The 21,862-nt window shown below is 43.3% G+C and overlaps 14 protein-coding genes across 14 annotated transcripts; 4 read left to right on the forward strand and 10 right to left on the reverse strand.

Moving 5' to 3' along the window:
- Positions 1–12: 12 nt before the first annotated feature.
- Positions 13–1,027, reverse strand: SAMD00019534_068030 (hypothetical protein; the record flags this gene model as incomplete). Its single annotated transcript, XM_012897915.1, has 3 exons — positions 13–406; positions 482–739; positions 810–1,027. The coding sequence occupies 3 exons, from the start codon at positions 1,025–1,027 to the stop codon at positions 13–15; spliced, it is 870 nt and encodes a 289-aa protein (XP_012753369.1).
- A 208-nt stretch (positions 1,028–1,235) lies between these two features.
- Positions 1,236–2,893, forward strand: SAMD00019534_068040 (hypothetical protein; the record flags this gene model as incomplete). The annotated part of the gene is made up of 5 exons (XM_012897916.1): positions 1,236–1,417; positions 1,495–2,109; positions 2,192–2,437; positions 2,503–2,765; positions 2,841–2,893. 5 exons carry the CDS (start codon positions 1,236–1,238, stop codon positions 2,891–2,893), a joined length of 1,359 nt encoding a protein of 452 aa, XP_012753370.1.
- A 471-nt stretch (positions 2,894–3,364) lies between these two features.
- On the forward strand, positions 3,365–5,622 carry SAMD00019534_068050 (hypothetical protein; the record flags this gene model as incomplete). The annotated part of the gene is made up of 5 exons (XM_012897917.1): positions 3,365–3,446; positions 3,510–4,184; positions 4,284–4,520; positions 4,593–5,298; positions 5,370–5,622. The coding sequence occupies 5 exons, from the start codon at positions 3,365–3,367 to the stop codon at positions 5,620–5,622; spliced, it is 1,953 nt and encodes a 650-aa protein (XP_012753371.1).
- A 92-nt stretch (positions 5,623–5,714) lies between these two features.
- Positions 5,715–6,449, reverse strand: SAMD00019534_068060 (hypothetical protein; the record flags this gene model as incomplete). Its single annotated transcript, XM_012897918.1, has 4 exons — positions 5,715–5,945; positions 6,014–6,131; positions 6,223–6,268; positions 6,374–6,449. The coding sequence occupies 4 exons, from the start codon at positions 6,447–6,449 to the stop codon at positions 5,715–5,717; spliced, it is 471 nt and encodes a 156-aa protein (XP_012753372.1).
- Positions 6,450–6,921: 472 nt separating this feature from the next.
- SAMD00019534_068070 (hypothetical protein) lies at positions 6,922–7,449 on the reverse strand (the record flags this gene model as incomplete). The annotated part of the gene is made up of 1 exon (XM_012897919.1): positions 6,922–7,449. A coding segment is annotated over one exon (528 nt), but the record flags the coding sequence as incomplete, so codon positions are not given.
- A 439-nt stretch (positions 7,450–7,888) lies between these two features.
- SAMD00019534_068080 (hypothetical protein) lies at positions 7,889–9,192 on the reverse strand (the record flags this gene model as incomplete). The annotated part of the gene is made up of 3 exons (XM_012897920.1): positions 7,889–8,828; positions 8,911–9,019; positions 9,129–9,192. The coding sequence occupies 3 exons, from the start codon at positions 9,190–9,192 to the stop codon at positions 7,889–7,891; spliced, it is 1,113 nt and encodes a 370-aa protein (XP_012753374.1).
- Positions 9,193–9,766: 574 nt separating this feature from the next.
- SAMD00019534_068090 (hypothetical protein) lies at positions 9,767–10,032 on the reverse strand (the record flags this gene model as incomplete). Its single annotated transcript, XM_012897921.1, has 2 exons — positions 9,767–9,871; positions 9,970–10,032. 2 exons carry the CDS (start codon positions 10,030–10,032, stop codon positions 9,767–9,769), a joined length of 168 nt encoding a protein of 55 aa, XP_012753375.1.
- A 3-nt stretch (positions 10,033–10,035) lies between these two features.
- Positions 10,036–10,343, reverse strand: SAMD00019534_068100 (hypothetical protein; the record flags this gene model as incomplete). The annotated part of the gene is made up of 2 exons (XM_012897922.1): positions 10,036–10,191; positions 10,272–10,343. Coding segments are annotated over 2 exons (228 nt in total), but the record flags the coding sequence as incomplete, so codon positions are not given.
- A 415-nt stretch (positions 10,344–10,758) lies between these two features.
- On the reverse strand, positions 10,759–11,779 carry SAMD00019534_068110 (hypothetical protein; the record flags this gene model as incomplete). Its single annotated transcript, XM_012897923.1, has 2 exons — positions 10,759–11,430; positions 11,570–11,779. Coding segments are annotated over 2 exons (882 nt in total), but the record flags the coding sequence as incomplete, so codon positions are not given.
- Positions 11,780–12,201: 422 nt separating this feature from the next.
- SAMD00019534_068120 (hypothetical protein) lies at positions 12,202–14,321 on the forward strand (the record flags this gene model as incomplete). Its single annotated transcript, XM_012897924.1, has 4 exons — positions 12,202–12,490; positions 12,572–13,594; positions 13,673–13,872; positions 13,950–14,321. The coding sequence occupies 4 exons, from the start codon at positions 12,202–12,204 to the stop codon at positions 14,319–14,321; spliced, it is 1,884 nt and encodes a 627-aa protein (XP_012753378.1).
- A 368-nt stretch (positions 14,322–14,689) lies between these two features.
- SAMD00019534_068130 (hypothetical protein) lies at positions 14,690–15,257 on the reverse strand (the record flags this gene model as incomplete). The annotated part of the gene is made up of 3 exons (XM_012897925.1): positions 14,690–14,770; positions 14,844–15,110; positions 15,189–15,257. The coding sequence occupies 3 exons, from the start codon at positions 15,255–15,257 to the stop codon at positions 14,690–14,692; spliced, it is 417 nt and encodes a 138-aa protein (XP_012753379.1).
- Positions 15,258–15,728: 471 nt separating this feature from the next.
- Positions 15,729–18,081, forward strand: SAMD00019534_068140 (hypothetical protein; the record flags this gene model as incomplete). Its single annotated transcript, XM_012897926.1, has 3 exons — positions 15,729–16,001; positions 16,175–17,615; positions 17,678–18,081. The coding sequence occupies 3 exons, from the start codon at positions 15,729–15,731 to the stop codon at positions 18,079–18,081; spliced, it is 2,118 nt and encodes a 705-aa protein (XP_012753380.1).
- A 405-nt stretch (positions 18,082–18,486) lies between these two features.
- On the reverse strand, positions 18,487–19,812 carry SAMD00019534_068150 (hypothetical protein; the record flags this gene model as incomplete). Its single annotated transcript, XM_012897927.1, has 1 exon — positions 18,487–19,812. The coding sequence occupies one exon, from the start codon at positions 19,810–19,812 to the stop codon at positions 18,487–18,489; it is 1,326 nt and encodes a 441-aa protein (XP_012753381.1).
- A 95-nt stretch (positions 19,813–19,907) lies between these two features.
- SAMD00019534_068160 (hypothetical protein) lies at positions 19,908–20,994 on the reverse strand (the record flags this gene model as incomplete). The annotated part of the gene is made up of 3 exons (XM_012897928.1): positions 19,908–19,986; positions 20,054–20,635; positions 20,855–20,994. 3 exons carry the CDS (start codon positions 20,992–20,994, stop codon positions 19,908–19,910), a joined length of 801 nt encoding a protein of 266 aa, XP_012753382.1.
- Positions 20,995–21,862: the final 868 nt, after the last annotated feature.

The following is a 21,862-nucleotide window of genomic DNA, read 5'->3' on the forward strand; positions in this document are numbered from 1 at the left end:
CTGACTGATCATTCATTCTTTGTTTGTTATTATTGTACCTCTTGAATGTGTCTCTTGCCCACTACCTTGTTCAAGGTAGTTGAGTATGTCTGTGTCGTTTCCACCAATGATCACTACATCAATTCCCATATGAGCAATGTTGAATGCAGATTGAAGCTTGGCCTTCATGCCACCAGTAACATCATGTTCCAATGTTGATGATGTTGACACTTGATCATGTTGATTTGACGAAGATCCTGTTGACAAGTTGATCAAAGGTATGAGTTTGGCGCCATGTTCAGATGGTGTACGATCAAATACACCATCTACATCAGTGATGAATATCGCTCTACTTGGTCCATTGTGACGACAAAGTTCTTGAATGATTATATCTCCACTCAATATAGTACATCCTTTAGTCTTGTCCCTTGATTGATTGATTGATTGATTGAGTGAGTGGAATAGTTCCACCGACTATCTGACTTAGTGAGTGGATACTTACAGACATACATCACCATGTAGTATTGGCATCAAACCCATTCCAAGCATTGTTGTAATCATTGATGCATTGTGTTGAATGACTTGATTGTTATCAGTTAACCAACTGTCAAATGGTGATACTGGCATTGCCTTTATACCACGTTCCAAACAAGCCTGCGTAACAGCCATCAACAACCTAAGTACACTATGTCTTGTCTTTACCATACCCTCTGCAGACCTATATTCTTCATCATTGTATCCAGATGTTATCTTGTATTCCCTTTCATCATGTCGAGTTAGTATGTTTGATTGATTGATTGATTGATTGTGGCACTACATCAACAACATACTTTGCTTCAAAGTGACCGAATGATCCTGCACCAATGATGAGTATTATGTTGTATTGTTGTAGTTGACCATTGTTGACCTTCTTGTTCAATAGAGTATGAATGATGGATACCAAGTATGTTAGGTTGTCATTGTTCAAAGTATGTATTGTACTCTTCTTGGTAAGATATGCACCTCCACACTTGATAATAAGTAATTGTTTATCCATGATGGTGATCATCACATCATTATTAATAGACAACAATGACTTGGGTTCCAATTCCCCAAGGTTCCAGGACCAAAGTTGTGTCGCTCCACTTGTCAAAACTTCAAAGTTGGATTCGAAGTTTCGATCAACTTGTGTGTTTGAGCTCATTCACATTCATTCAATCATTCACAATCATTCAACTTGTACACATATAAATATAGGTAGATAGATAGATTCAGATATGTCAGGTGCATCAGTTGAAGATGTATCTTTATGTTACTTCTATATATTCAATCCAAAGTTGGGACAGAAAGAAGGAAGAGAGCATGAGAAGATACTTTACTTCTATCCACAAGCCAACTTCCCAATAGGTATACAGACAAACTTTGTAGGACTAACAGAGGCCTATGTACTATGTACAAAGTATGCATCATAATGTACATCATATGTTGTCACACTTACTCATTCATTCAATCAATCAAACATAACAACAACAACAGACAATTCTCACCTGATAAGCCATGCGATTCAATACATACTATGAAGAATACAATTTCATTGCTTCAACCTGAACCAGATATATGGATGGTGATCGCGTTGAATAATGCATCGGGAGTGGTCAATGGAAAGAAGGAGTATGTCGAGGATGATATTGATGACCTTATCCTGCAGACCACCCTGCGTCAGATCTACGACCTGTGGAGAATCTTCAACGGACCAATGATGGAGATTGCCAAGCGCGACTCTTTCGACGTGTTGAAGAAGCGATTGGACTCCTTCATCAAGCCCTACATCCAGCAGATTAGCTTTGATCAACTCGACCTGTTCACGACACTCGATGGCATTCAGTTTTTGCCCGCCGACAAGAACGTCTATCTCAAGCTGCTGACGATGATCAATGGCACTGAGATTGCATTCCAATCGGCCTGTCCATCCTTCCGCTTTGGCTGTCTCTTCTACAAAGACAACCTACTTTGGAGCTCACTACAACAGCACCAGATCAGGATACTCAATCATTACCTCGTTCAACTCGTCAAGATTGGCATGGACCGTACTGCCTCAAACTCAATCATGGTCATTGGACTTGATGGTGAAGTAGTCTGGTCAACCAAAGGGTATGAACTTGGGAATGATTCCAATCATATCAATCAGTCGACCACTCACTGACTCAATCCAATTACATCAAACAATCATTAGACAAAAGTCAAAGAGTGGATACTTTACAGAGAATGCTAATAATGTAAAGGCAACATTGCCACAGGTACATCTGGGCGACACAACTAGCAACTTGATAATCTACGAACAAAGGGATGTTGTATGTATATTTCTAGTGGACAATGAAGATCTTGAAGCTCTCAAGCTTGATGAGCTACGCGAGAATGTCATGCCATCAATCGATTTCATATTCCCAGTCCTGGAAACAAACTATTCAAAGAAGACATTGTAAGTCCAATCATAATCATCCACGTCCATTCAATCATACTAACATGGGACAACTACAACTTTAGCATGGAGGAACAATACAAGTATATCTTCTTTAATCAAATGAACTTGGCAATCAAGGCATCATTGAAGTTAAAGGGAGGTGAGATGACAAAGGAGACTATCAAGATATTGAATGAGATGCATTCCGACTTTGAGAAGAAGCCTGATATCACAGAGGCCACCGTCAAGACACAGAACGACCGTTGGATCGTTGGCAGAAAGACAGACTCTCGTGAGTTCTACGTTATCTTTGATACAAAGAACACAAACCTCATTGAGATCAATGGTAAGTTGCTCAATGAATGAATGTGGTGGACCAGCCAACTGACTCCCCAACCCTATCCCCATCACGTGCCACCAGACGAAATCAAGACATTGTCTACAACATTCCTCAAGAATCACTTTATCGACTAGACTAGGACTAGACAAGACACTGATCTAGATCAATATGCATACGGTTTGGACGCCTGTCAAACCAAGTCCAAAAAGGAAAAGGACAAGAGGATGGATGGATGGATAGGTCCATTGTAACATCAAACGAACGAATGAATGAATGAACATACATCACTTGTAAACTCCAACAGTGATGATTGATTGATTAGTTGATTGAATGTTGGACTGGATGAATAATTGATTTACTGATTGTTCGACTACAGAGGATGAGATCATGGAAAACGAAGTGGGTTTGGTCGCAAAAGAATCTGGACAAAGTGGGGGTGGGCCTCGACCGAGGCCTTGCGCAATCTAGCAAACAACCGGTCCTTTGACTGGCTATGTGGATGACTCAATGGGTCCAATAGAATGAGACCATACTTAATTCATTCATTGTTATTATTATAACATACATAAAGATATATATTAGAAGGAGAGATAGAGATCAAAAAGATGTATATACCTTACTTCATCACATTGTTGATGATGTTGTTGTTGTTATTGTTGGTTGGCAACATTGAGGGCCAACAACAAAGTATATCGGATAGAGTGGCAGAGATATCAAGACAACACTTTGATCGTCTAATGAATGATATAGACAGTGGCACAGTGTTTAGAACATTGAAGCGTGATGAACAAGGCATCATCAAACATATAGACGATGAGTACAACAAACTATACTCATCACTCACTTGGAAGTATGGACAAGGTTATGAATGCATACACGACAGGATAATGGAGAGACATAAGCGTGGCATCACATTTGACAACACGGAAACACCTCTACACTCACAATCACAATCACATGCGACATCATCAGTTGGAGCATATGGAGCAACACGATCACCCATACGCATATTGTTCAATACGACATACATCCAGAATACGAATGATGTGTATGCATGTCATAATGTTGGACAGTTGGTGTTTGTGTCGTCAAGTGACAGTGTGCCAACTGATGACACTGCGGATTGTAGTGGCACAGGAACAGAGTCGTCATGTACCTATCTATGTAGGATGCAGGATCTGCTGACTGACGACCTGTCCAGAATGATCAATGGCTATCTACTGCCATCGATCAACCAGGTGCTCACAGATCTGATCATGGTGGCTCCCTCTGACAAGCTGGTTTTCAACGCTGAAGTGTACAAAGACAATCATGGACAATGTGACTATGGCATTGACATTCCATTAACCTACACAACACTCAATGGTGCCAAAGATGGAGTTGATCTGATCGTCTGGGTCACAGCACGTCCAACAGTATCCAATTGTAAGTTTACAATGATCATTCATTCATTCATATTATTCACTCACTTACTTAATCAATCCTGGAATGGAAACATTCCAATCGATCAATAAATCAACTTAGCAACCATCGCATACGCTATTGTGTGCAACTATCCAAAGAGTAGAAGTGGCGTTTATGGAAGACCGTATGGAGCCAATATCAACTTCAATCCAATCTACTTCAGCAGGTTCATTGGGCAATCAAACATATCATTCACATTCAATGAGTTTGTTCGTGTTGGCATCCACGAGATGACACATGCACTTGGCTTCAGTGGCATGTTCTACAACTCATTCATCTACAACAACAATCCATATAGTAAGTGATACATCTTTGATTGATTGGAATCATTCCAGCTGCTAACACCGCACACCCCAATCAATCAATCAGCTGCCAGTGCATCAGTCACGCGAACAGGAAACACACCGAGTGGATCATCTTATACATATCGCAAGAGTGCAATCACATCACAGGCAGTGGTCGGCTTTGTTCAGAAGCATTATAATTGTTCATTGATGGACTATGCAGAGTTGGAAGACTCTGGATCAACTTCAACAGCAGGCAGTCATTGGGAGAAGAGAATGGCCAATGAGGAGTATATGATTGGCTTTGTGTCTCCCATTGCGCCAATCACTAATCTGACGCTGGCACTACTCCAGGACACTGGCTGGTACACGATCAATCGTACCGACGCCGACAAGTTGGTTTGGGGCAGGAATGCCGGATGCGACTTCACAGACAACTGCTACATAGATACATGGAACTACCAGGGATACTTCTGCACCAAGCATGGCGATCAGTCTTGCACGGCCACTCGCATGGGCAAGGGTATATGTTTGATCAACTCATACAGCAGCAACTTGCCAGGACAGTTCCAACACTTCACATCGGCGCGTGTTGGTGGCCAGGACTCTGTTTCGGACTTTTGTCCATTCTACCAAGTCTACGGCACACTACCAAACACCTACTATTGCACCGATCAAGACAATCAAGACAGCGCCAACCTACGCATATTCGAGGTCTATGGCGCCAACAGTCGATGCTTCGAATACAACATATCCAGTACAAAGACTGGCATGGCTTGTTGGGAACAAAGGTATGTTCAACTGGTTGAGTGAACTGAATGATCATGTCGACTAACTAATCAATGAATGAATTAATCATTAGATGTAATGGTACCAAGGTCGAGATAAAGGTTGGATCGATATGGGTACACTGCAATAATCCAGGAGAACAGATTGTTGTGAATGGAGTCAACTTGATATGTCCACAAGGCTTTGCTGAGTGTGGCGCCACACCATTGCCAATCAAGATCCAGCCTTGGTCAGGGTCTTCGCCATCAACAGCACAAATGATGTCCAACAGTGCACTAATACTATTGATAACATTGACGACGTTGATGACATCATTACTAATGTAGGTGTGGACATGTCCTCCACATCATAGTTCGTTTGTAATATAAACATAGATCAGATCTTTGATTGATCGACAGATAGATTGATTGTAATTAACTTAATGACTGGAGAGATCAATGCTGTATTTACATAACTGCGTGATCTCTGACTGCAGCAGTTGTCGTAGAGGTGTGCCATCGAGGTTGTCCACCCATCGCTTTTCGCTCATATCGTAATCGAATCGCTTTGGTCCACTCACAGGTGATGACCACCATATCTGACGATTGGGTGTCTGTTTGTTGATGACATAGGTGCCCAACGAGCCAAGCTTGAGTGTCAACACGCCGTCCTGTTGGTTGTAAGTAGTAAGTAGAGGTGAGCTAAGTACTCTTGACCTAAAGGTTGATCAACACATACGGATGTCTCAATGTCAATGCCATCAATGTCGTCCAGTGTCTGAAACATTGACTCTAACCTGTCAGTGAACAGTTCTAACTCTTCGTCAACAGCGTGATGGAATGTGTGCAGTGGGAAACTAGATGTTTGTTTGAATGATTGATCGATTGATTAGACATGACTGGCGAGTCGATTGATGTTACACCAATGTTGATGTGTAACTGACATACTCTGTCTCTATTGATGACGAATAGTGTCGCAGACTTGTCAATGAACCTAATTGATTATGTTGATTGTTGTTGAATAGTGATGATTGTTTGATAGTTGAGGTTGCCTCAATTGATGTAGAACGAAGCATCAACATTGAACATGATGACACACCTCTTGCTGATATTCTAGCAAGAATTGTACATGTACGTATACGATGACCCAGTAATGATGTTATGACACTTGACATGGTTGTTGATAAGATGGCAAATGACTTCAAAGAACCGAATGACTCATCTTATGATTCGAAATGAAAATAAGGTTGTAGTCGATGTCGATGTAGACATGTCTAGATTTGAGTTGGTGATCACAGTATCACTGATCTCCAAGTGATATTACTGTGAATATATCTTTAATAATGCAAAGTGTATCCTCTGTTGATGAGATTAGAGAAGTACGAGTGGATTGGTGATCATTGTACAATTCCCCTGGCGGACCCTAAGGGAAATAACTACTATCGCATGAACCACAAACTACTGGACCAGAATATCCTTGCTGCTCTTGTTGGGGGACAACTATGAGTGTGTATGATGGCATCATACCTGAGGCGACTCCAAAAGCAACCTGTATCCAAAGGATACCCCAATCAACGATCTGATGGGAGAGGACATACTGTGTAGAGCCTCCGCCTCCCGCACTGAGAATGGATGCAGCCAGACCTATAAGGAATGAGGCAATCCTCTGCTGCTGGGTCGGTACCTAACATTGATTTCTCTGCTCTTCTCATTGAGGGAATTGACTGCCCTGGTGACAATAACAGGAGAATCATTGTAGTTTCCAAACGCCTCGGAGGCAGTCCCTGGTGCCAGTCCCTTGTTACCAATAAGGCAATAGTTGATATCGGTGGGAGTTACATTTGTAATTTGTGTTCCTCCAAGCTTACTAAATGCTCTGCGCAACACTGGAGATGGCTGCTTCAAGGGTCCAATGACCATGATAGCTACAAACATTCCAGTGGGGATATTATCAATGAAGTTTGAGACTCCGACATCATCGTTCAGTTCAAAATTGTAACAGGTGAAGGGAACTGTGATTCCGGGGAGGTTCAACAGCCACATGTTGATTCCCTCTCCAGTTTCCATAAACTGAAGGAATTGATTGCCGCCGAACCACATGAACTTCGAAGAGTCGCCGTCTCGGGCATTTAAAGTGAGATAGAGGTCGATTGAACCAGGCTCGATTGTTTCCATTGTTTGTTTCCTCTTATTTGTTTTATTATAATAATTATATATATATTTATTATATTATGTTGTAATCTATATTTGTTGTATGAATGAATGTATGATAAATGAAGTGATTAATGTAATGTGAAAAACTAACGAAGGATAGGTGAATTAAATTAAATTAATTTTAAATCGGTTTAAAGAAAGATGGGAGACGAGGAAAGGGAACAACTGATGATCAATAACAGATCATCAAACGGTTTGTGACCCCCCACAACAACAACTTCCCAATTTTGGACAACTTGGTCATGTGTGAGTTGAATCTTGCGCATGTGGCTATGAATAGGTGACATCCCCTTACTTTATTACTATAAGTGTTGTTACTTGTAATGTTGTTACTCTATCTATCTATCTATCTTATCTTGTTTGTAGAGGTACCTCCCCACGAGTCCATAATGACCACCTCTTAGAACACTGCCGTGCTGATTGCTAGTGTGCATGCGACAACGACGACAACAGCAGCAGAGAATGGAGCCAAGGAGAAACCAGTGTTCTTGCCATGATCCATTGACTCGTCGGCTGGTGCAGCGTATGTCTCATTCTTTGGAGTTGGAGTTTCGGTGACATTGACTGTTGGTGTCTCAGTTGGCACTGGCTTTGGTGTGTGGATCACTGTTGGACCGGCGATGATCTTTGGTGTGGTGAGGTTGGTTGGACAGGCGGGCAACCACGATGGCAGACCACACTTGAACTCCATTCTCAGACAGCTGGCGTAGTAGCATGACATCTCTTGGGCACACTTCTGGACGCCACATGACTTGGGATTGGTCTGATGGCCGTCGCCTCTGAGTGTGACGTCGTCCTCGTACGAAGTGACACAGTTGTTCTCGGTCATACACTTGCGGTACGACACGTAGAGGTCCTGGCACTGATAGTTCTGGTTGTATCTGGGCTGGCATGTCGAGTTGGACTGATCGATGCGACACTCACACGAGCCCCACAGCTGATCACACGACTCGCCTGAGCACTGCTTGGCTGTGTACGAGGTGGGCAGACAGGAGCTGACCAGACCGTTGGTGGCGGGGCACACGTATCCCTTGGTCATGTTACACTCGCCAAACTGGGAGAAACACAGGTCACCGGCCTCCTTGGCAAACATCTCGGTACACTTGCCAATCAATGTCGAGGAGTCCTGGGCCGAACAGATGTATGGGTGATTGCAGAGATCCTCTGGGAAGGTACAAGCGTCGTCCTTGCCCAACTTCTCAATACAGACATTCTCCTTACAATACTGGCTCACGGGGCAGTCCTGGTGGACATTACACTTCTTATCATTGAGCACACATACATCCTCACAGACCAACGATCCAACACATTCATAGTTGAATCTACACTTCTGGCCATTCCTATAATATTTGATTGATTGAGTTAGTGAGTGAGTGATGGCAATTTTATGATTGATTGATTGATTGATCACATCACACATACATTAGGAACTTTGCATTTCTGCACTTTCTGTTGTTCTCACTGTTGACACAAAGCATTCCGGACTTGCACTCTCTGTCGTCGGCACAGACATCACCATCCTTCTTTCCAGCTACACATGTTGTGTTGTGTTTACAAAAGAATCCAGGTGCACAATTACTCCTACAATTAATAGTTAGTATATAGATGTTATTATTAATAGTATTAATGTTATTACTTACGATGATTGACAATGACTTCCTTCAACTCCACACATATCAATCTGACAAATGTCGTTTGAGGCATAGGCCATTCCAAGCCATGCCACCAATAATATTATGGCAAATATCTTCATTTTATCCAACAACAACAAGTATAAATAATATATATATTAGGGAACAACAAAGTATATATGTATCAAACTAATGACAAATAATAATGTAATACAGACTTATTGCCTGGCAATGGTTATATAGTCAGATGATGGACAACATAGCACAACTTACTCTTTCCAGACTTTTCCGAAGGTGTTGTGGTGGGTTCACACATCCCAACTTGAATGTCTGACATTTGATTGATTGTGTTTGTGATTGATTGATTGTTCGATTGATCACTGATGTAATGAGTGTGTGAGTGTGGTGATTGAATGAAGCACTCTCACATGACAATCCACTTTACTCTACAACATGTTGAGTTGACTATTCTTCTTGTTGTACCACCGTGGATGGGATGGATGACGGTTGTGATAGATCTGAATGTTCGGCAACTAGCCTCAGGTGGTGTAGTAAGACGTCCAGTCATTCTGCCATACAATGAGATTGATGATGATCATCATTCACATAACTGTTTGCAAACAGTGTATGATTGATTGATTGATTGATCATGTGTCCATCAATGACATGACAACGACCCAATTCAATGGGTATGTTATCCTGATTGCTACTTCTTCTTCTTCCTCTGTTGTTATGTCCTGCTGATTGAATGGCTGTTTGATTGATTGATTGATAGATTGATTATAGTAGTTTGAATGTAGTGATAGTTTGTATCACCTAATGTTACTAACTAACAAACAAACAAACAAACAATGACTGCAACAACAACAACACCTTTTGCGCCAAAGAAGGTATCTATCTCGCTCTCTCGCATTTATTGAGAGGTTGTGAGTTGAAAGAATAAGTTATTTAGAGTATCAATCCTCTTCAGATCATTCTCTTTATCTGTATGATATACCAGTGTCTGTCTATCGTTGGTCACCTTCAACACTATCTTGCTATCTACATGTCTAAACTTGAATGAATATCTTGTCTAAAATAGTCGTATATATGTATGATTGGACCAAGTAAATATGTGTAGTTCATCATCATTATCATCATCCATGATCATACCCGTGATGGATCAGACCTATATAATGTCTCAGCTCTATTATAAAACTCATCAAAGTCGTTTATATATGTCATCCTGTCTGTGTATTATATTATGATATGAATGTATATTAAGGCTATCACTACAGACTGTTTAATGTTGTCTATGTGTATATCTATATGTGATTATTTGTACAACAATAAGGGAGTGATGAACAATCCTTTGACTTCATCTCACACTTGATCATCGCAAAAATGAAGTGGCAAAGGAAACTCGTTGACCGTTCATTGACACGTTGATTGACGTTGATTGATTGAATGAATGAGTAGACAATGATATGATATGTCTACAAGACACAAGACTCAAGACACAAGAGAGAATAGAATAGAAATAGAAAGAGATATTCCAATCAAGTTCCTTATTTTAATTGGGTCGATGGCTTATGATGGTTGGGGGCTGAACCAACAAGCCCAGCCCAGCCAGCCTGGAGCAAAGTGGATGAAGTTACAAGTTCAAACTCTGACGAACCTTCTCAGCGACGGCCAATTGAGAACGAGTCAACGATGAGATGTAAACGATCATCAGAAGATCCTTGACGCTGTTGTTGATGACCTTGTCCATGATGTTGGAGCTTGACTTGGGCAGCGATTGGATTGTCTTGGCCAGGAAGCGACCGATGCGGGGATCGCCCTGGATTTCGCCCTTCTCGACGGCGCTGATATATTGATAAACGTTGTCCAGGATCTGGTCCAGCTTGGCCAGCGAGCCCTGCAGCGACTCGAGCTCCGAGAGCATCGACACGGACGACGTTGGGTCGTCCTGCTGCAGCTGTGCACTGTTGGCGCCGTTGCCCGTCAGGGCGTCGAGACCGGCGTTCTCAGCCTCGAACGTGAGGATCTCCAGTGGCAGTGGGGCAAAGTATGTGCCGAGCGAGGCCTCTGGGTGGTCGGTGAGGGCGTGGGCGTGGTAGGCGTGGATGCCCATTGTGTCATTGGTCAAACCAGTGTCCACTGTCAAATGGATTGGTGTACCATTCATTTCCTCGCGATAAAAGTTATTGATAATAACAGAGTTCTCATTGATATCGCATCCAGTTGCATACCATCCAATAATAGGTTCACGAGGTGATGCCTTCATATGCAAGTCCAACATCTTTCTATGAAACTCCATCTCAACTGCAATCTATAATAACATTGTTGAATTGTACTTGTTAGGTGTCTTGTCCTATATGATTGTTTGATCAATCACTCACTCGCTCAATCACTCAATCATAACTCATTGATTGAATGAATGAATGATTTTGGGTATTACTGAGACATACTTGATCACCCTCTGAGTGGACAACTGGGAAACAGTTCTTTATCTCGATGACACCATCGTTGTTGTATCCAAGCAATGTACCGATGACTCTATCCTGTCCTTCATTTCTTCTAATGTAATGATCGAGTATATTGAAGATGACCACCGGATGAATCTTAACAGAAGCCTGTGATGGCAAGAATATCGACTTTTCAGCTTGCATTATTCTATCTCTTTACCTGTATGTATATATGTATATATATTATAATATATGATTGATGACAACAATCACTCTTCAATCAAACCAAGTCTGTGGCGCACACACACCCTCATTGGCACATCCTCTTTCTCAGGGTTATCTTCAACCCTTGTTGTTGCTCGGTCGCCTTCCTTTCAAAACTTGAAGTGTGTAATTAAAAAAAATTAAAAAAAGTCGAACCTCATTGAACTCATTCATTCATTCACAAGACTCTGATGATTCAAGCAAAGTGCTCAATCAATCGCCTACCCTTTCCCTCTTAAGACATCACGTGACTTGACTGACAAGACAACATCGATATATCGATCAATCTATTGGTCCGCTCATAGTCAATCAATCAACTACATATATTATTAATAACAAGTACCAAGAGAGAGTGAGGAAAAAAGAAGAAGATGAATACATTCTCAAATGATGGTAGCTTCTTGGAGCAGTTCTTGAAGAAGCAGAAGACTGGTCATTCTGATGACCCAGCTGCTGTTACTTCAATACCAACAGCAGGTGTTACTACAGATCAATCGGCAGCAATGACTGATCCATCGGCAATGCAACAACAACATGCTGTTGATCCAAGTCAATATTATCAAGGTTATGACGAATCATATTACAACGACCCAGCAGCATACGCTGCATACTATGCACAATATCAACAAGCCTACGCAGCAGGTGGAGGTGGAGGAGGAGGTAAGTTCATCTTGATGCATGCATCATCCATTCAAACTCATAATCTAACTCTAACTCGATCGACCAATCAATCAATCAAAGACTACTCACAATATGCTGGTATGGGAGGCTTTGGTGCTTCTGATGCAAGCTTTGGAAGATCAGGACCAAGCTCAATACCTTCAAAGGTGATCTGGGCACATAATATACCACAAGATACCAATGAGGACGAGATTAGACAAGTGTTTGGAATATATGGATATATCAAGAATGTCAAGTTCAACATGTCCAAGCGCTACGCATTCATCTCGTACGCAGAGATACAATGCTCGAAGCAGGCACATAAGGAGCTCAACGGACATCAGATGCGCGGTGTCACTCTGCGTCTCGGCTTTGGCAATCAGGGCAAGGAGATGCCCGGCCAGATGTCCGAGCCCCAGAACCCGCCATGCAGGAACCTCTGGATTGGCAACGTGGCGTCCACTGTCACAGAGGGCATGCTGAGGGATGCCTTTGAGACATACGGACCCGTGGAGTTTGTGCGCGTGCTTCAAGGACGCCAGTGCGCCTTTGTCAGCTACCACGACACTGAGACTGCCATGCGCGCCAAGGATGGCATGTGCGGCTACAACTTGGGCGGTCTGAACCTGACCGTCAACTTTAGGAAGCAAGACGACAGGGATAGAGACAGAGACAGAGGAGACAGAGGAGACAGAGGCGACAGAGGCGACAGGGATCGCATGATGATGATGGGCGGCCCTGGCGGCGACAGAGATAGAGAGAGAGGCGACAGGGATCGCATGATGATGGGTGGCGGCCCTGGCGGCCCCGGCGGCGACAGAGATAGATTCAGAGACAGAGATAGAGACAGAGACAGAGACAGAGAAAGAGAATTCAGGAACAGGGATCAGAATGGAAACCCATTGCCTGTGCCGCCCCCATCCAGTGCCGCTGCACAGACTATTATCGATAAGATGGCGAGCTTTGTCGCGAGGAATGGTCCAAGATTCGAATCATACACACAAGAGAAGCAGTTTGACAATCCCAACTTTGAGTTCCTAAGGCCATACCATTCTCATCACGATTACTACCGCTGGAAGTTATTCATTATTAAGAACCCAGATGGTATGTCATGCGCCGGGAATAGTTCCAAGTGATGGATGTACTAACCAATCAATCCAAATCAATCAATCAAATATATAGCTCATTCATCAGATAAAGGACAAGCTGGCGATCAATTCGTTCCACCAACTCAATTACAACAACAACAACAACAAATGATGCAACAACAACCAGAACAACCATTCATTCCTCCACCTCAACAATCATATTTGAATGATCAACAAGTACAAGAATTCAAGACAATCCTTGAGGAGCTGACTCCATCCAAAGGATCAATCACTGTATGTATACCTCATATCATGCTTGGGATTATTCCATGCACTCACTGACACTCAATCAACCACTCTCAATCAATCAGGGATGCAAGAACTGGATTATGGCACATGTTCAGAATGCACTGGAAATCATATCGATCATTACAACGACACATCAGAAGGGCGACCTGCAGTTCACTCAGAAGTTGAGCATGCTGTACGCTTTGAACGATGTGCTGCACAACTGCCTTCATCGTAGAGAGGCAGGCGATCAAGGCGACATGTTTGCCAACGCCATCAAAGACTACCTGCCCTTTGTAGTGGGCTCGACAGGCGCCGGCCAGAACGCCGAGAACCAGGACAAGGTTGTCAAGGTGCTCAGCATCTGGGAGAAGGAGAAGATATATCCAAAGGATCTGATCGACACGCTGAAGCTGGCCGCCACCGACGACACTCCGCTCGATGCACAATCTTGAAGCGAGTAAATGATAATAATAATAATAACAATCCAATATCCGATCGACTGTATCCTATAATCGTGTAACCTAAATGATGATGCCACCTGTTGTTGATGTTTGGATTGTCTTGAAGTTTATACAATATGGTTTATTCACTTGAGTGATGTGATTGGTTGGTTGGCTTACTGGATAGTTGGGGAGGGATTGATGGATGGGATGATGGATGGAGTGAGTGGCTACTTGATGCTATACGCTGTATCGTTGACTATTCATGTTGTTGGGTTGGCAATCTAGTCTGCGAACATGTTGTCGACAGATATCTAGAAAGTTAGAGGCATGTTGAACATCGCTATGTTCGTCTACCCTTATGTCTTAATGATCACTGATTATATACGGTTCAGTTGAGTTGGTGGTCGCTTGTAACCTAACGTGTTGCGAATGTAGCTGGTGAAGAATGACAGTGCAAGCTAATATGTGGTTCGAATCATCAATGTTAGATAAGACGGTCGGTCGGTCAGTTGCATGTAAGAGACATCTTACCAAATAAATAACTCTGAATACATCGAGGATGACGCCTGGATAGAAACCAATGTGTGATACTCTGTGCTTGGTCTTGTAGAGGATGACAGTGACAGCAATGCCAATGACCTGTATGAATGCCAGTCCAATCAAGATCCACATGAACACAAACAGATTGTTCTTCTTTCTCTTCCACACTCCTCTGATGCCCAGCAGCATTACAACAGCCAATGCCACACCCAATATAATATCCAATACCTGTTGTACTAATCCCATAACACCTAGTGTCTATTGTATTGTATGATTGATTGAATGGTTGGTCTATTGATTCATTTGATTGATTGATGATGCAGTTCATCTACCTACACCTAGGAATGCACAAGCAACTATGTAGAAGTACTGATTCTTTGAGAGAGGTACATGTTCACTTATCATTTTATAAACGTTGTTGTAGTTATAAATAAATATTTATATATTTATGTGTATGTATCAACTTGTTTGAATAAAAATTAATGGTTAACTTTTGAGTGTTAACATTAGGGGGATGAATTATTTGATTTGTTGATGGCCTGGTATCTAGGGATGTCGAATGTTTCATCCACCAACAATGTTAAGGTAGGGGTTCCAACATATACTCTTTCAATCAACTTGGAGGTGAAGTCAACATGTTTTCTCATAGTGACATATTCCACTGGGAGAGCACCTTCATTCATTACTACTCTTACAGCACATTATTAATTGTTATTTTTTAAGTATTTGTTGTTCAAGAACTCTATTGTTGAATAGTTTCATTTTAACACTCTCTTATCTATTTGTACATATTTACCCACAACTATCAACAACAGTATCACTTCTTTACTCTTATTATCTCTTCAATCTTATCGATTATCTTCACTTTATCAATACATGTCTGACTTGGAGAAAGCTAAAAAGATCGTTTGTGGTTCGCATTATTATATTGCTCTTGACTTCCTTACCAAGGTATTGAGATTGCTCGACTATCCCAATGATGTCAGCAACATTCTCCAACTTGAACTCATTGGAATGACCATCGAGCAATACATCCACGCTGCTCTCGCAATCAAACCAACTCGTAAGTACCACGGTGAGAAAAGCATTTCGTCTTTATTACTAACATGTACATTCAAGCTGTTGCTGTTGGAGGTGGTGACCATCCTGGTAAGTACAAATGAGAGTGAGCGATCGAATCTGACATTCTTTCATCTTCAGTGCTCACATTGAACTCTGTTTCTGAGTGGCTTTTTAAAAGATATCCTATAGTCCGTCCCGCCCCAATGATAAGTTATCAAACACTCCATTATCGATAATAATAACTAATTTAATCACCTCAGATGGCCAACCGAGATCTCCCATTTCGAGGAAGAGATACAGAGCTCCAGAATTTCATCTATCTTGTCTCGAGGCGTCTTGACAAGCGTGACAGTCAGGACCGAACAGATCATCCGCTGACAGTTATCGCCAGTGCACCTGGAATCGGCAAAACAAGACTGCTCGAGGAAACATCAATCGTTCTTGCTAATCATGATATTCTCCAAGAGTACTATGTCGTGCAGATCAACATCACCTTTGGCAATGGAACACGAACCACCCTGAAAGATGCAATGCATGGAGGTGTCCACGCGTTGGCCAGCCGTATTCTATTTCGCTTCTTCGATCCACATACCACCTATGACATCTTTGTTCACCAGTTTGAGAGTCATTATGGTGTAGGATCATTCGCTAACATCAGTGTTGCGGTCTGCTTCAACATCATTGAGCTTTATATCCGACATAGTCATCAGTTCCAGGCTCTGGCCAAAGACAAACGGATCTTTTTCAATATTGGTATTGACGAGTTCTCATTGCTTTTGCTCAAAGAGAGCATCCTTGAGGAGAGGTACAAACAACAGATTGATGGCTACTTCAACCAACATCAACGACACTATGGACAACTCAAAGATCAAGAGTCCAACCGAATCAATCGATCCTTCTTGAAGGAGGTCATCTTGGCGATAGTCCCTCTTCTCACCTCCAACTCCAACAGCGCTTTTTTCCATGTCACCATGGTTGGCACCATCATCACACCCCTCAAAGATATCATACATGTCGACTCAGCCCACCCATACAAACGGAACCCCATTGGACTTCTCCTCTTCGATGATACACTTTGGATCAACCATCAATATCTTGGAGTCGTTCATCTCACGGACATCCAAGATGCCAAGCTCCGGAAGGTTCTCGCCTTTATTGGTGGATGGGCACGACCATTATTCAAGTTCATAGAGGCGTACCGCTCCGACCCAGCCAATCGGGACAGCACGCTCGTTGGGCTTCTGTCTTTAGTACCAACCCCTGGGCTGGAATCTTTGCTTCCCGCTGACACGATGGCGAAGCTCGTGTCGATGTCTCTGACGGCCAAACAGACAACAAAGCAAGATTGGAGAACGCCACACCTGGTGTCAGAGGAATCACTGGAGTCACTGGAGAGCAAAGGAACGATCTGCTCCCGCGTCATGCCAAATGGGCATCGTGTTGTCACCCTTCCACTCATTCTACTTCGCAAGTACAGTGACTCGAACGCCTTGCTAGTGCCCGTCAAGCTCATGGTTGATCACCTCATTGTGTGCGACGATCCTAACTCATGGGAAGAATTCTGCTGTCGTTACCTTTTGGCACGAAGATCGTCGTTTTCCATTCTTGGAAAGACGTCTCTCTCGCTCCTGGAGTACTTTGGTGATGCCTCACACACCAAGATGGTCAATCAAGAAGCAACCTTCCTGATTGGTACCAATGGTAAGAATGATCTGGCTACCCATTCATATAATTTGTTGCCTAACTCTCACAATCATCACAAGCTCTGCCATCATTTTCCAAGTTCAAGCAGCAATACCCGAAGAAGTACGAATCGACTGAAAGTGTCTATCGTAATGCTGCGGGTGCACCATTTGACTGGGTCCAACATTTCAAAATGCCGAACAACTACATGATCTACTTCCTATGTGATGGCAAACACACAATAGCAAACGCTTCTCTTCACCTAGCCGAGGTCAACGACAATATCACAGCTTGCACTGCGGCAAAGACAGCGGTACTGTGCAAGAATGACACCTATATTCACTGCTTCATCACCAATCGAGATACAATCTCAAATGATATCTTCACTGATTCACGAATATCGCAGCTGCCAGTGTTGTGCATCGACAAACGAAGCAACTTCTACCCCTCGTCCATACGGTCCTACATCGACAGCCAACTTTGAACGATATTGCGGCAACATTGAACATCATGATTGTTTAATTCCTACTTACTCGACTTTACTTTTGAATAAATATATAAATATTATTTGTATCTTTTTGAATAGGGATTGGCAACCTGGAAGTTGTGAACACCGGTGGTTCCACATCTTTGGTCGTGGTGCACATTCAATGACTGGTCGATACTACTACTAAGAGAGGAAGTTACGTTTATTTATATACATACATGGTATTATTGTTGTTGATTGTAGATGATTATTATAACTTTGGAGGATAAAGTGATAAGGAGTGCTATGTTTTGTGTTTCGGAACCACATTCGGCTATTGTGTTGGTTTGGCGGTAAAGATAGTAATATATAATAAATAATCGATTGATCGATTGATTGGATTGCTTGGATTGATTTAAATATCTAATTGAGTACTGGTAATGAGTCGTATCCATTTGTTGCTGGTAATGCTTCACGCTTAGAGTAGTATGGTTCCAACACTACATCCTTTGGGAAGTTCCTTAGTCTTGGTTCACCTGACATTGGATCAATGGTCAACTGCAGAATCTTTGTGAATTGAGGACACTCTGCCAAGAAGTCTGGCAGTGTCTTCTTTGCGCCGGCAGTGTCATCGGCCTTCACCAGATAATGTCTGATCCTCTTCTCAATATCAGGGTCGTCCACCTTGTATCCAATGGCAAAGTGGCCTGCGTGTCGTTCACTGAAACGGATCAGGAAGGTGCCGTTCTCCTCGTTGCGCAAAGCCTCCTCCACGCTCTGTCGCGAGATGAAGCCGTAGATCAGACCCGACTGCCACATGGAGCAGATGTGGCGTTGGTATCGCAGCTTTTGGAGGCCCTTGCCGAACCAGGTCCAGAACGTGTCAAATAGCGACTGTGTGATGGCGGGACGGCCGCCAAAGAACTGTTGATGCAGGTACATCAGCTCGTGGCGTGCCAGGTATCGCGTGGGCTTGATCGAATCCTGGCGGGTGGCGCGCAGGAAGTGTCTCTGCAACTTGTTGGCGTAGGACGCCCAGGCGATCTCGGCATTATTACCAAAGCTGTCCTTCTTTAGCAGCGTGCCGTCACTCTCTTCGTACTGGCACTCGTTGGTGATGACAATGAACGGGCTGGTGGGCGGCGACTCGATGTTGACGGGTGTGCCGCCAACGACCTGCACCTGCATGCCAAACTTGAGCGTGACAGGGTTCTTTCTCGTGCCGTTCAGGAACTTGAGGTGATACTTGGCCAATCGCTGTGTCTCGTCCATGCTTACGACTTCCGTCTCGATGGTCTTTGGCGTCGAGCTAGTCTTGGAGTTTTGCTGGTTCTCAACAATCATCGTGGCCTTGACCTTGCCAATCAGTTGCAGCTCGGTGCGCGTGCCGCTCAGCAGCTGTACGACGACCGGGTCGTCTTCCAGCGGCTTGCACTTGGTGATGACCATAGGGAATGGCTGCTCAATGACGACGAGCGCGGCGATCGTGGGTGGCGGCGTCTGGGGACGCACCAGCAGTTGCAGCTCCTCGTGGTACAGCTCCAACTGGATCGACTGGATGGTGAGCTCGTGTAGCAGCAGCACAACATTGCGTATCTCGTGCGGCGACAGCACAAAGGTCTGATCGATCTGCTGCAGCGACGTCAGCTCGGCGTCAATCTGTTTCTTTAGGGTGTTCTGCTCGTTGTCCAGCATCTGGAATGTCTCCTTCTGTGGATGCGCCAGCACCTGCTTCTGAACAATCTTCATCTTTTCCAGCTGGTCCTTCTGGGCCAGATGCAGCTTCAGACATTCATTGATGATCTGTTGATGTGGCTGKGGTGGCTGAGGTCCAAAGGGCACCGCTAGTAGATGTGGAGGCAGCGGTATCTGAGGCTGTTGTTGTTGTGGCTGTACTGGTTGTGGTTGTTGTTGTTGTTGAGTCTGTTGTTGTTGCTGTGGTTGTTGTTGTTGTTGTGGCTGTTGCTGTTGCTGTTGCTGAACAACAGACACCACTGCTTGCGGTGCGGGACTTTGGGTTGGGGACTGCTGTTGAGGGATGGGCAATGGTGCTGGATTAGTTTGAACCGGGGGAGATTGCATTGGTTGCATTGGCGGAGAGTGCATAACTTGTTGTTGATACTGTTGTTGTTGTTGCTGCTGCTGCTGTTGCTGTTGTTGTTGCTGCTGTTGCTGTTGGATCATCATGTGTTGTTGCTGTTGCTGTTGCTGCTGCTGCTGTTGGATATCAATCTGCTGAATGTAGGCTGGAGGAGAGAGCACTTGTGGCACAGCATTCTGTTGTTGTTGCTGTTGTTGCTGCTGGAGCATCAGCTGTTGTTGATGCAGGGTGTGTGCGTCGTCCACAGTGTTTGCGCCATTGGTGTAGTACTGTTGGGGAACAGGCGATGCCAACAGCTGCTGTTGTCCATTCGCATACTGTTGCTGTAACTGTAGATTCTGTTGCTGTTGTTGTTGTTGCTGCTGCTGTGGCTGTTGCTGCTGATAGTTTGGCATCTGATGAAGTGGAGCATAAGCGGAATGTTGTTGTCCTGGCTCTGCCTTGACCATGAAGCTTGCTTGTGATCCATTACTATTATGATGATCGTGATTGTGATTGTGATTGGGTGGAAAGATGTAAATATACTTGTTGTTGCCAGCAGGTGTAGGCGTATCATTGATATTCATTCTCATAGCTAATAGTATATATTATCAACACTTGTTGTTGTTGTTGTTATGCGCAACTGATGATCATCAATCATCATTCAATCATCATCATTATGTAATGTTACTGTTACTGGTGTGTACATACTCTAAGAAGGTCATCAGTGACATTAGGTCATCATTGGTGGTGAACCCATCGGCGGAGATGTCCTCAACACCCTCCGTCTTCACCTCGAGGAAGGAGGTGGAGTCGTCTTGTAGTGAGTCTATAGTTCTCTTCTTTGACATCTCGTATGTATGTGTATGATTATGTGTGTGTATGCTCCGCGGGTAGGGAAGGGCAGGGCAGGGTAGGGTATGGGTAGGATAGGGTGTCTGTTGGTTGCTGACTGGCTGGCTGATTGAATGATTGGTTGGTTCGCGTGAAGAGTCGCGTGCGCGTAACTTTATCGGGCGATATAATAATGAGTTTGTTGATGCTGTGCTGATGTTGTTACTGCTGTTGCAAGGTGAGTGAGTGGCAGTGTTTAATGATTGATTGAATTGATCACTTCTATTACAAATAATAGATATGATAATGAGCAGTGCACTTTCTTTCTTGCTAAGACAGTCTATTATTTGAAATGATTACTGTACTAAATAAAAAGAACTGAGTGAGTGAATGAGACTGAGTAATAGTGATGCAAGGTCAACTCAAGCTAGAGTTGAAGGGAATGAAGGAATCAAGCTAGCTTGGTGAAGATGATATAACGAGACAAGTGTGTTGTGTGTGTTAGTGGTGTCTAGAGAGAGAATAGAGAGAGATAAAGAGTTGTGTGTGATTGTGATTGAGTGTGTGTGAGTGATTAGGGGTTAACCAGCCTTTATCTGAATGTTTATAAAATGATATTTGTCAGTTGGAAACACACAAAAAGAGGTCTAATTTAATTTTGCTGAATTAATTTCAATTTACTTCTGGACCAACCAACACCCTTTTGTTGGACCTGTCTGCCAACAACAACTTGTTGGAGTCTAGTCTTGGTTTGGACCATTGGTGTTGTTTGGTGTACACCAGTAACTTACAAATGGCTCGTGTGTGCATGTTGTGTCACCAACATTCACCAAACATTCACCAACATTCACACCGCTCACTTTGTCTCTTCACATGTCCAACTCA

Source organism: Acytostelium subglobosum (assembly GCF_000787575.1).
Source record: "Acytostelium subglobosum LB1 DNA, scaffold: scaffold13, whole genome shotgun sequence".
Classification (NCBI taxonomy): Eukaryota; Evosea; class Eumycetozoa; order Acytosteliales; family Acytosteliaceae; genus Acytostelium; species Acytostelium subglobosum.